Here is a 13521-nt window from a genome sequence, read left to right as displayed (position 1 = left end):
ACAAGAATTGGGAAAGCCAATGGGTCTGGCCTTTCACTTAACTACAGTAACTCAAGTAATTATTAGATGTCCTTTAATATCAGAAGAAACAGTGTGAATTCTTTAACAAGAGTTTAACCCTTCAGAACTTTACTAGATGTTCCATCCAAGTCAGAAGAAACTGCTCAACATGTCTGTCACAAAGCTGCAATAACCCATGTTAACGGGTATGGATTCAACATAAAAATGTACATATACACTTTTGTTACTCTTAATCAATCAATCAAGATTCTTATAGAACATAACTAATCACCCGTTCGGGTCTCAAGGCCCTTGGAGGTGGGGGGTTCTGCAGCTCAGTCGAAGCACTGGATGGCCGCTTCAGTCGAAGAGCCAGGTCTTGAGGTCCTTCCTGTATTGAGGAAGAGAGGGTGATTGCCTGATATGAAGAGGAAGAGAGTTCCAGGTCTTAGTGGCGAGGTAGGAGAAGAATCTTCCTCTGGCTGTGGTCTTACGGGATGGTGGCCAGGGTCACGTGAGCGGAACAGAGTTGTCTGGTGGGCATGTGGAAGACGCAGTGGTGGTTGAGGTATGGAGGTCTGATGTTGTGGAGGGCCTTTGAGGTGTGCGTGAGGAGCGTGAAGGTGATTCTTTTACTAAGCGGGAGCCAGTAGAGGTCTCTCAGGTGCGTGGAGATGTGGCTGCGGCAAGAGACGTCCAGGAGAAGTCTAGCGGTGGCGTTCTGGATTCTTTGCAGCTTCTTTTGGCGCTTCAAAGAGGTGCCGGGATAGAGTGTGTTGACATAGCTCCACTTGAAAATCGTTCGCAGCAGGCAGAGCATGTGCAAGCAGGCAGATGAGACGGCATTGACTTGATGGTTCATGGTGAGTGAGGAGTTGAGGATGATGCTGGGGTTACATGCGTGGTCTGTCGGTGTGGAGGGGGGCTTTGAGCACTGCGGGGCACCAGAAGTTGTCCCAGGCAGGGGGGGTGGTGCCCAAAATGAGGGCTTCTGTCTTGCTGGAGTTGAGCTTGAGGCCAGGTGGTGACTGCCTCTATCCCGTTGTGGAAGTAGTTTGTCAGTGAGGGAGGGGATCCAGCTGAGTGTCGTCAGCATAGGAGAAAATGTTGAATCTGTGGTTTCTGACGATGTCTGCTAGCGAGGCCATGTAGATTTTGAAGAGGGTAGGGCTCAGGGAGGAGCCTTGGGGGACGCCGTAGCTGATCTCTGTAGGTTTGAATGTGAACGGTGGGAGCCTGACTCTCTGGGTTTGGCCGGTGAGGATCCATTCCAGGGCTTTGCGGTGGATGGCAGCATTGTGGAGTTTTGCACAGAGGGTGTGGTGGGAATCGGTGCTGAAGGCAACTAAGAGGTCTAGGAGATTCTTTAGTTAGGAATGAGGTGTTGAGGTTGCTGTGGTTATCCAGGTGGAAATTGAGGTTGCAGAGAAGGATGTAGTCTGTAGAAGCGAGAGTGTGATGTGAGAAGAAGTCGACTATGCATTTGCTGGCGGGGGGCTGAAGAAAAAATGCTTGATTTCAATCGGATAAGTAAGTATGGCAGTGCTCATATATGCTAATGAATCAATATCACAACTTTCAATAAATGTCTTGATTACTATAGAACACTTGTAAAAACCTATTATATGGAGGCACTAGCGATCACTGTTTGTCACATGCCTTCTACCAAGTCAAAATTACAGATCTCAATACATTTGTTATATTTTTTAAGTTTGTGATCACATCCTACTTTTTATAGGATCTTTTATTCACTGGTAAGTACAAGTGCAGTTAGATATCTTATTATGGCTGTTTATGGCTGTTTGTTTCAGTGGGTGTAAGCTTTGAAATGTGAGATATGTCCTATGGGGGTATGTGGTCTCAACCTAAACTTGGCATATACATTTTAGCTATTCTAATGACTTGTGCTCATTTTCAGTAGGATAAATAAATATACCAAATTTAGTTTATAGTGTGGAGTTAACATTGTAATTTACAAAAAATGTCATGAGAGTTATGAAAATAGTTAAATAGTTGCTGTAACCCTACAATACACAGGGACTATCAGTCATTGGGAAGTACAAGTGACAAAATGTCTGGTTTGGGGGCATTATCTTTTAGGTGTTTGTTTACGTATGCAAAGTCAAAATGCAGTCAAGGGATCCAGTGGCTTGAGTGGGTTGGTCTGCTCAATTATACCTTCTTTACACCTTCCGCTGGGGTGGTAGGGAGTAAAATTTGAGTGACCTGTCAACAGTCCAATGGTGTAATAGTGTTGTTTGGGCGTCCCTTTATACGTGTGTATTTTTGTATGATATTTCTGGGAAACAGGCTGGCTAGACAACTAAAGCTGTCTTTAGACAAGGTTTAAAAAGCGACCAATGGTTAAGTTTTTTTGGTGACTGGGAATGACTGGGACCATGTGTTACAAGAAATAAAATGTTCTCTGCCATACATTAAAAGGATATTGCAAATCACCTCGGAGTTCCATGACCATATTATGGAACCCAACCTCTGGCATCTTTCTTTTATATAATCAAGAAAGTTCTTAGTGAATTATAATATATTTTTCCCCTGTATCAGGACACAAGATTGCTAGGACCTTTAATAACCATGGCCATTTAAAATGGGTTGATAAGAATAATACAATGTATGTATTAATTAATTAGTATATTTGGGCCAGTTATCTGTTATCAGTTGCAGGTGACCACGTTTTGCTCTTGCTTCATAAATTCGTAGGTGAGGAGACTGCTGGTCTTCTGAGGGGGTGCTGGGCTGGGCTGGGTGGGGTGGGGGAGGAGCTGGTGCACATATGCTGCAGTACTCTTAAATATATGTCTAATGTTTGAGGCAGGCCGGTGAGGGTTCTGTTCTTTGTTACAAATTTGCATTCATTGATTTTCCTGTGTAGAAATTCTGCCTTACATCTACAGAATGCATGTACTGGCTAACGTCTTCCATATGCAGGTCATATGGGACCACACTGTACGGACTTTATAAACTAACGAAGGATTAAAATAGGGCTTAGACAACCGAATGTTCAAAATGAAACATTGTTCGGTACTTGGTTGATTATGATAATGTGTACTGACCTGTTTTTGGTCTAGAGCTCGCCCCCCACGTCCGCGGCACCACCTTGCTGTCTCGTGCCCCTGACCCCCGCCCACGCTGCTGCTAGCGTGTTCGAGGCCCTCCTCCACCCGCAGGCATCCTCCTGCGCCTCATCCCTGGTGTCTAGTGGGCTCTGGTAAGCTTTGAAAGACCCGTGTGTTTTCTGCCGATTTTCGCCGTATCTGTAAGTGTTTTTCTACTTTTCAGCGCCTTGCCTCCTTGCGCTCCTGCCCCCATTTGTGCCCCTTCTGATTGCTGTATTCCGATTGTATTTTGTGCCATTTACCGTATTTTGTGACTGTTTTTAACTTGTGCCTTACTTTTGTCATTTTGTGCCTTGTTTATCCTGGTTTTCGCCCCTTAGGCGCTCCCCCTTGCCGCTTCCCCTGCCGCTGCCTCCCTGCGGCCCCACCCCCCTCGCACCCCCATTCGCCGCTCCCTCCCGCCTCCCAGCTGCTCCTCCCTCCCCCCTCCCTCCTTAATGGCTGGCGCTGCGCGTCCGTGCCGCTGACACGCCGGAGGCGCGCCAGAGGCAAGCTCGTCTGCGCCCTTCCGCGCCTGGACCGCACCCCGCCCCACCCCCCCTGGTCCGCACGCCCCCGCACAACCAGCCTTCGCTACTCGGCCAGTGAACTCCTCGCCCTTAACCCTGGCTCCTCCACAGCCTGCTTCCAGGCCACTCCGAAGCACACCAAAGGACCCTTCTCCTGCCGCACCTGCAACAGAACAACGAAGCCTGCAACAACCAACACCAACCACCTCCACTGCATCCTCCTCAACACACGCTCCGCACGAAAACACATTATCGAGCTCTGGGACCTGCTCGACACCACCGCCCCAGACGTAGCCTTCCTGACCGAAACCTGGTGGAACGACTCCTCGGCCCCAGACATCGCCATCGCCATCCCTGACGGCTACAAGATCACCAGAAGAGATCGCACCAACGGAATCGGTGGAGGAACAGCCATCGTCCACAAATCCACCCTCAAGATCCACACCCACACGGACGACACCCTCAAGACAGCTGGACACCTTCACTTCCAGATCCACACGGACCCCAACACTACCCTCAGAGGAACTCTCATATACCGACCTCCAGGACCAAGAGCCCCCTTCAGTGACACCATTTCCGACCTCGCAAGCACCCACGCCCTCGCCTCAACGGACTAAATCCTCCTTGGAGACCTCAACTTCCTCCTGGAGAACAACGACGACGCCAACACCGCATCACTGACCACCAACCTCTCCAACCTCGGACTCAGACAACTGGTCAACACACCCACCCACATCGCCGGTCACACCCTAGACCCACTCTTCACTGCAAGCAACCACATCTCCTTCGGCCACACCACCGAACTCCACTGGACCGACTACCACTGCGTCCACTTCACATTCAAGAAAAACACCGAACACCACCGCACCCCACTACCGCCGCTGGGGCAAAGTCACCGAAGACCAACTAACCAGCACCCTCGCCAAGAACCCACCGACCGACCCCACCGACCCGGACTTCGCCGCCATCAACCTCCAACAGTGGATCCTCAACTGCGCCAACACCCTCGCACCACTCAAGAGGCCCACCGTCAACCAAGAAAAGAAAAAAGCAGCCTGGTTCACAGACAAACTGATCACCTCCAAACGCACCTGCCAGAAACTCAAGAAAAAATGGCTTCTCGAGCGCACACCCGACAGCCTGGCAACCCACAAGGAAGCCACCCGCAAGCACCACCAACTTATCCAACTCGCCAAACGCTCCCACTTCACAGAACGCCTAAACAACAACGCACACGACATCAAGGAGCTCTTCTGCATCGTGAAGGAGCTCTCCAACCCCAGCGCCAACGTCAACGACGTCCCACCATCCCAGAAACTCTGCGACGCACTCTCCACCTTTTTCTACCAGAAAATCGCTGCCATCCACGACAGCCTCAACACCACACCTCCGCCAGACCCCACCCCCGACAACTCCTCCTACACCGACCGCCTCACCACCTGGACCCACGTGGACGACGCCGAAACCTGAAAGACCATGAACTCCATCCACTCAGGATCCCCCTCAGACCCCTGCCCACACCACGTCTACAACAAAGCCGGCTCCACCATCGCCCCCCAACTTCGTAAGATCACCAACCTATCCTTCGATACCGCGACCTTTCCGGACAGCTGGAAGCACGCCGATATCCAAGCCCTCCTCAAGAAACCCAAGGCTGACCTCAACGACCTCAAAAACTTCCGCCCAATCTCCCTCCTCCCCTTCCCAGCGAAGGTCATCGAGAAGATCTTCAACGCCCAGCTCACCCACTACCTTGAAGACAACTCCATCCTAGACCCCTCCCAATCCGGATTCAGACGCAACCACAGCACCAAGACTGCACTCCTCACCGCCACAGAGGACATCAGACAACAAATGGACAACGGCAAAACTTCAGCCCTCATCCTCCTAGACCTATCCGCGGCCTTCGATACGGTCTGCCACCGCACCCTACTAACTCGTCTCCACAAAGCCGGAATACAAGACAAAGCCCTCAACCGGATCTCCTCTTTTCTCTCCGGCAGAACCCATAGAGTCCGACTCTCACCCTTCCGCTCCGAAGCCACCAACCTCATCTGCGGCGTCCCCCAAGGCTCCTCGCTAAGCCCAACGCTGTTCAACGTCTACATGGCACCCCTCGCACAACTGGCCCTACAACACAACCTCAGCATCCTCTCCTACGCCGACGATACCCAGCTCATCCTCTCCCTTACTAAAGATCCACACACCGCCAAAGCCAACCTCCACGAGGGATTGAAATCCATCGCCGAGTGGATGAGAAACAGCCACCTGAAACTAAACTCCGATAAGACGGACATCCTCATCCTCGGACGCTCCCCCTCGGCCTGGGACGACTCCTGGTGGCCCACTGCGCTGGGACCCCCACCTACTCCAGCCAACCACGCACGCAACCTCGGCTTCATCCTCGACTCCGCTCTCACCATGTCCAAACAGGTCAACACAGTCTCCTCCTCCTGCTTCAACACCCTCTGCATGCTCCGTAGAATCTACAAGTGGATCCCGACGGAAACCGGAAAAACGGTGACCCAGGCCCTCGTCAGTAGCAGACTTGACTACGGCAATGCACTCTACACAGGCATCCCAGCAAAAGACATCCAACGCATCCAGAGCGCATCCGCCCGCCTGATCCTCAACATACCTCGCCGATGCCACATCTCCCACCACCTGAAGGACCTCCACTGTCTCCCCGTGGACAAGAGGATCCAAAAATTGCCATCCCACCTTTAAACTTCTCACCCACGCGCACAAAGCACTACACAACGCCGGACCCGCCTACCTGAACAACAGACTCAACTTCTACGTCCCCTCCCGCCAACTCCGCTCTGCCAACCTCTCCCTCGCCATCGTTCCCCGAATCCAACGCAAGACCTCCGGCGGCAGATCCTTCTCCTACCTCGCCGCCAAGACCTGGCACTCCCTCCCGACCTCCCTGCGCCAGACCCAGGACCTCCTCACCTTCAGGAGACTCCTCAAGACATAGCTCTTCGACCGATAGCAGCTGCCCCCCCCCCCTCCAGCGCCTTGAAACCCTAACGGGTACATAGCGCGCTTTATAAATTTAATGATTGATTGATTGATTGATTGGATGAACGGCTAAAGTTTTTTGTGAAGTCAATAAGAATAATTTTAAACAATTGCAGTTGATCACATTAACATCAGTTCACAAAAGATATACGGTTTTTTGACAGTACATTAGTGTGATATGTTCTTTATTTCATTTGTGTAAATTCTTGATGTAACCCCATACATCTATTTTTGTAGGCCAACAATTATGGATTGCAGCTGGTTCTTCAGGCATCCGCTGTAACTGAGAGAAACAAGCAGGTAAGCACAGGAAGCAACATAATACAGAACTAATACTCTTCTACCAAAAATCATATTTCATATTTTACCCTGTTCTTGTATAATAGTTTTTAATTGTGCTACGTCATGTGTCAGAGAGATTTTATTGGTTAACTTTGTTAAATTAATATTACAAAATACATATACATACATCTTTTCCTGTTACTAACACACATAATTTAGAAAATACCACGATCCTTCGTTGAGTGGGCATTTATGGAAACGAAAGGGTAGTTTAAAGCACCCTCATCTTACCGATACATGGTGGCGGTTTTGCGTTTCTAAGCAGATGTGAAGATTCTTAGAAGAATGGACACACAAATACTAGTCGAGTTCAGGTTACCAAGCATTGCTGCTAAATTACACGCGTGGCCTATAATTAATACACCCTTTTGAATGAAGAACCGACTGTATGTTTGTTTTGTGGATTTCAGTCTTTAGTTCACACATTTATATTACTGTGTATTATGAAGTGTGAGGGGATTTTGATTATACCATTCAGTTCTGTATGTCACAGTTCAGACCCCGGGGTATTGTGATTCGCAAAAATTGTGAAATTAGCACTTTTGTAAAAATTCGGTGATTTCTACAAAAGTGACCGCAAAATTTGAATTAAAAAACGCATTTTACCCTATCTTTACTGGCTCTGCGCTGCCGCTGCACCAGTAAAAGGAGGGTGAGCGACAGGCTAGCAGGCAGTAGTGTATTAACTTCCTCTGTTGCCTGCCATTGAAATGCGCAGAGACCCCTCCTGTACAATTGGCCTACGTCCCATGCCATGCTGGCTCTGCAGGTGCTTGATCCTCACTCTTATCACAACATCCTCCACTGTACTTTGCACTTCTCTCCCTTACCCCCACAGCCCTATCTCCTGTTCACTCTTAAGACCCCTCCTCCCCCAAGTCTGTAATTGAATTTTGTATTTTCTTATATAGCACGAACATGGCCCAAGGGCATTTGGCCACATCCCCTCTGCCCTGCCACCACCCAATCCCCTGCTACGCTGTGACTCCTCTTTTGTCCCTCTCTCCCATGACTTATTTGGCCTTCCTACCCTGCTTCCCAGACTATTATGCCTCTCACCGCTGCTTCTGTGCCCCTCACTCCTCTCCCGCTGACCCGCAGACTGCAAGGAATACAGGTTATCTGATGCCAGAAAGAGCAGGTTTCATATTGGTACCTGCACTCTTGTGGCATCAGACGTCCTCCATTTGGAGGCAATGTGCTACTGGAGACTCTGCAAGGTTACAGATTGTGACATAGACATTCACAGCAGTGACAGCACTCCGGTTGTGCTGTATTTTTGTGGCAGGCACATTTTCTTCCTACCTCAAACCTACAGCAAATGTTAAGGTTTCAGGCAGCAGATTTTGCTTTTTTTGGCTCAAAAATTGCCATCCCAAGCTGCACAATCTTCTGGGGGTTTGAAAGCTGTGTTAGTTGTTAGTCTGACTAAAAGGTTGTTCCATCCCTTATAATCTATAGAGGCATTCTTAAAACAGACCCCACGTGAAGTACGGTAAGAAGGGACTGACCCCCATTGCCAATATAGTAGGAATGGGTTTTACATTACAAGCCCTCTGACGCAAGTCGTAGAAGGGGTTTTGTTTATTGTACTACTTTGCAAAGTCTGTACGAAGTTGTTTTCTATTGTGAACTCAATTACATATTCAATAGGAAGGGAGTTTACATTGTGAACTCTGACAAACAAATCTCCGATAATTGAAATATGGGATCTAAACATTGTGATCTCAATGACAAACACCATAGAAATAAACTTTGCATTTTGAATTATACGACAAATACAACAGGATTTTTTTTATCTTTCTTTATCTTTTTTTAGCTCCAGCCACAGTGAACGCTTGGTAATTCTGAAGGAGAGTTTGTTAGTGTCCCGTATTCTTTGTGTCTGCCTAACTTATTTGATGGGACTCTTTCGGCAGAGAAGACATAGTCATGTTATGTTCAGATTAAAGCCCACTGACTTGCTTTATTTATTATTAACCTCTTAGCTGCGGGGCCTTCCCCCCCGTGCTGAGCCCTTTTTTGGCTATTTGGGGTAGTTCGCGCTTAGGCCTCCATAACTTCATAACTTTTTGTCCACATAAGCTATCCACGCCAAATTTGCGTCCTTTTTTTTTGCAACGTCCTAGGTATTCTAAAGGTACCCAGAGTTTCGGATTCCCCTGGAGGAGACCAAGAAATTAGCCAAAATACACCTAAAGTGTTGTTTTTTTCAAAAAAATGGGGAAGAAGGGCTGCCGAAGAAGGCTTGTGATTTTTCCCCTTAAAATGGCACTGTTAGAAATGGGGTTTTTGGTTGGCAGTCAGGTTACCCTCTGTCCAAGCAAGAACCCTCACTCTAGTCAGGGTAAGTCACACACAATCCAAACTTAGCCTGTGCCCACCCTCTGGTAGCTTGGCACGAGCAGTCAGGCTTAATTTAGAAAACAATGTGTAAAGTATTTGTGCAATAAATCATACAATACCACAATATAGCACCACAAAAATACACCACACAGTGTTTAGAAAAATATATGATATTTATCAGGATAATTGTAGGTCAAAACGAATAAAGATGCAATATGAATTTGTAAAGATATCAATGAAAAGTGATAGAACGTGTCTCAAGTCTTTAAAAAGCAAACAAAGTCTCTTTGAAGCACAAAGTACCTGGTTTGGAGTGGAAAATCTCCGCAAAGGGCCGCAGAAGAAGAGATACGTGAAAAAATGGTGTGTGCGTCGATTTCTCCCCAGCACACACGGACTTGCGTCGTTATTTTTCACGCGGAGAAGTCGTGCGTCGTTTTCCGGCGCACGGACAGTCTCTTTCTGTGGGTCGCCGGGATTACCAGATGTCCCTGGTCTGTGCCTGGATTCTCCTGCTTGTTTTCCGGCTGCGCATCGTTCTGCGGGACTGTGCATCGAAGTTTCGCTCTCACGGCAGGCGTCACGTCGATTTCTCCTCTGGAGGTCGGGCGGCGTTGTCCTTGCGAGGCCGTGCATCGAAGTTCCGGTCGTCCCGAAGGCGTCGCATCGATCAGCGTTTTTCTCGCCGCGGAACAAGCTGTGCGTCGCAAATTTCGCCGCACGAAGCGTCCAAGTGAAAAAATAAGTCTTTTTGGTCCTGAGACTTCAGGGAACAGGAGGCAAGCTCTATCCAAGCCCTTGGAGAACACTTTTACAGCCGGACAAGAGTTCAGCAAGGCAGCAGGCCAACAGCAAGGCAGCAGTCCTTTGTGGAAAGCAGACAGGTGAGTCCTTTGAGCAGCCAGGCAGTTCTTCTTGGCAGGATGTAGTTTTTGGTTCAGGTTTCTTCTCCAGCAAGTGTCTGATGAGGTAGGGCAGAGGCCCTGTTTTATACCCAAATGTGCCTTTGAAGTGGGGGAGACTTCAAAGAGTGGCTAAGAAGTGCACCAGGTCCCCTTTCAGTTCAATCCTGTCTGCCAGGGTCCCAGTAGGGGGTGTGGCAGTCCTTTGTGTGAGAGCAGGCCCTCCACCCTCCCAGCCCAGGAAGACCCATTCAAAATGCAGATGTATGCAAGTGAGGCTGAGTACCCTGTGTTTGGGGTGTGTCTGAGTGAATGCACAAGGAGCTGTCAACCAAGCCCAGCCAGACGTGGATTGTAAGGCACAGAAAGATTTAAGGGCAAAGAAATGCTCACTTTCTAAAAGTGGCATTTCTAGAATAGCAATATTAAATCCAACTTCACCAGTCAGCAGGATTTTGTATTACCATTCTGGCCATACTAAATATGACCTTCCTGGTCCTTTCAGATCATCAGCTGCCACTTCAACAATGTATGAGGGCAGCCCCAATGTTAGCCTATGAAGGGAGCAGGCCTCACAGTAGTGTAAAAACGAATTTAGGAGTTTTACACTACCAGGACATTTAACTACACAGGTACATGTCCTGCCTTTTACCCACACAGCACCCTGCTCTAGGGGTTACCTAGGGCACACATTAGGGGTGACTTCTATGTAGAAAAGGGGAGTTCTAGGCTTGGTAAGTACTTTTAAATGCCAAGTCGAAGTGACAGTGAAACTGCACACACATGCCTTGCAATGGTAGGCCTGAGACAAGGTTAAGGGGGCTACTTAAGTGGGTGGCACAACCAGTGCTGCAGGCCCACTAGTAGCATTTAATCTACAGGCCCTAGGCACATATAGTGCACATTACTAGGGACTTATAAGTAAATTAAATAGTCCAATCAGGTATGATCCAAAGTTACCATGTTTAAAAAGGGAGAGAGCATATGCACTTTAGCACTGGTTAGCAGTGGTAAAGTGCGCAGAGTCTAAAAGCCAGCAAAACAGAGTCCAAAAAGTGGAAGGAGGCAGGCAAAAAGTTAGGGGTGACCACCCTAAGGCATGTCAGGTCTGACAGGCACCAACAAAGGGTTTGCGGTGCTAAAATCACCATCTTCCCAGCTTTCAGGAAGAGGCAGACTTGAATCAGAAAACCACATTTTTCAACACAATTTTGGCATTTTACTGGGACATACTTATTTTTAGTATTTTTGGTGCTTTCATCCTCCTTCTAATTAGTGACGGGAATGGGTGTGAAACCGACACTGGATCTAGGAAAGCTAAGTATTTCTGGAAGGTAGACAAAATTCTGAATTTAGCAAGGGGTCATTTGTGTAGATCCTACAAGGTTTTCCTATAGAAAATAACAGCTGAAGTAAAAAAATATTGAAATTGAGCTTAAAAAAAAAACAGCCATTTTTCTCCACGTTATACTCTGTAACATTTTCCTGCAATGTCAGATGTTTTAAAGCAATATACCGTTACGTGTGCTGGACTCTTCTGGTTGCAAGGATATATAGGGCTTGTAGGTTCATCAAGATCCCTAGGTACCCAGAGCCAATAAATGAGCTGCACCTTGCAATGGGTTTTCATTCTATACCGGGTATACAGCAGTTCATTTGCTGAAATATAAAGAGTGAAAAATAGGTATCAAGAAAACCTTTGTATTTCCAAAATAGGCATAAGATAAGGTATTGAGCAGCAGTGGTTATTTGCCCATCTCTGAATTCCGGGGTGCCCATACCAGCATGTGAATTACAGGCCATTTCTTAAATAGATGTCTTTTTTACACACTGTCTTAAATTTGGAAGGAAAAAATGTAGAGAAAGACAAGGGGCAATAACACTTGTTGTGCTATTCTGTGTTCCCCCTAGTCTCATGATAAAAATGGTACCTCACTTGCGTGGGTAGGCCTAATGCTCGCTACAGGAAGGGCAACATGGACACATCACATTTTTACATTGAAATCTGACGTGTTTTTTGCAAAGTGCCTAGCTGTAGATTTTGGCCTCTAGCTCAGCCGGCACCTAGGGATCCCTACCAAACCTGCACATTTTTAAAAACTAGACACATAGGGGGTTCCAGGATGGGCTGACTTGTGGGGCTCTGATCAGGTTCTGTTACCCAGAATCCTTTGCAAACCTCACAATGAGGCCAAAAAAAAACTTTTTCCTCACATTTCGGTGACAGAAAGTTCTGGAATCTGAGAGGAGCCACAAATTTCCTTCCACCCTGGGTTCCACCAAGTCTCCTGATAAAAATGATACCTCACTTGTGGGGGTAGGCCTAGTGCCCACGACAGGAAATGCCCCAAAACACAACGTGGACACATCACATTTTCACAGAGAAAACAGAGCTGTTTTTTGCAAAGTGCCTAGCTGTGGATTTTGGCCTCTAGCTCAGCTGGCACCTAGGGAAACCTAGCAAACCTGCACAGTTTTGAAAACTAGACACATAGGGGAATCCAAGATGGGGTGACTTGTGGGGCTCTGATCGGGTTCTGTTACCCAGAATCCTTTGCAAAACTCAAAATGTGGCCCAAAAAAAACTTTTTCCTCAAATTTCGGTGACAGAAAGTTCTGGAATCTGAGAGGAGCCACAAATTACCTTGCACCCAGCGTTCCCCCAAGTCTCCCGATAAAAATGGTACCTCAGTTGTGGGGGTAGGCCTAGCGCCTGCAACAGGAAATGCCCCAAAACTCAACGTAGACACATCACATTTTCACAAAGAAAACAGAGCTGTTTTTTTGCAAAGTGCCTAGCTGTGGATTTTGGCCTCTAGCTCAGCTGGCACCTAGGGAAACCTACCAAACCTGTGCATTTTTGAAAACTAGACACCTAGGGGAATCCTGGATGGGGTGACTTGTGAGGCTGTGATCAGGTTCTGTTACCCAGAATCCTTTGCTAACCTCATTATTTGGAAAAAAAAACACTTTTTCCTCACATTTCAGTGATAGAAAGTTCTGGAATCTGAGAGGAGCCACAAATTTCCTTCCACCCAGCATTCCCCCAAGTCTCCCGATACAAATGGTACCTCACTTGTGTGGCTAGGTCTAGTGCCCCCGACAGGAATAGATCACACAACGGTCAATGTTGGTACTTACATGAGGCAACTGTTGACCCTGGGGTGATCCATTCCTTATGCAGGCACTAGGTATAGGCACTCAAGTGGGGTAGTGTTCTTATCAGGACAGGTGAGGAATCACTGGGTGGTAGGAATTTTGTGG

At 47.7% G+C, this 13521-nt stretch overlaps 1 protein-coding gene across 1 annotated transcript in view; it reads left to right on the top strand.

Annotated features, from left to right (window-relative positions):
• Positions 1 to 13521, top strand: part of LRRC49 (leucine rich repeat containing 49) — a 447480-nt gene that overhangs the window by 16843 nt on the left and 417116 nt on the right. Inside the window, exon 2 of the mRNA XM_069222363.1 lies at positions 6905 to 6967. Within this exon, the coding sequence (XP_069078464.1) occupies positions 6905 to 6967 (63 nt within the window). The remainder of the gene's footprint in view (positions 1 to 6904; positions 6968 to 13521) is intronic.

This window comes from Pleurodeles waltl, chromosome 3_1 (assembly GCF_031143425.1).
Source record: "Pleurodeles waltl isolate 20211129_DDA chromosome 3_1, aPleWal1.hap1.20221129, whole genome shotgun sequence".
NCBI classification, from domain to species: Eukaryota; Metazoa; Chordata; class Amphibia; order Caudata; family Salamandridae; genus Pleurodeles; species Pleurodeles waltl.
The sequence above is the reverse complement of the archived record's forward strand: the minus strand, read 5'-3'. Positions and strand labels throughout refer to the sequence as shown.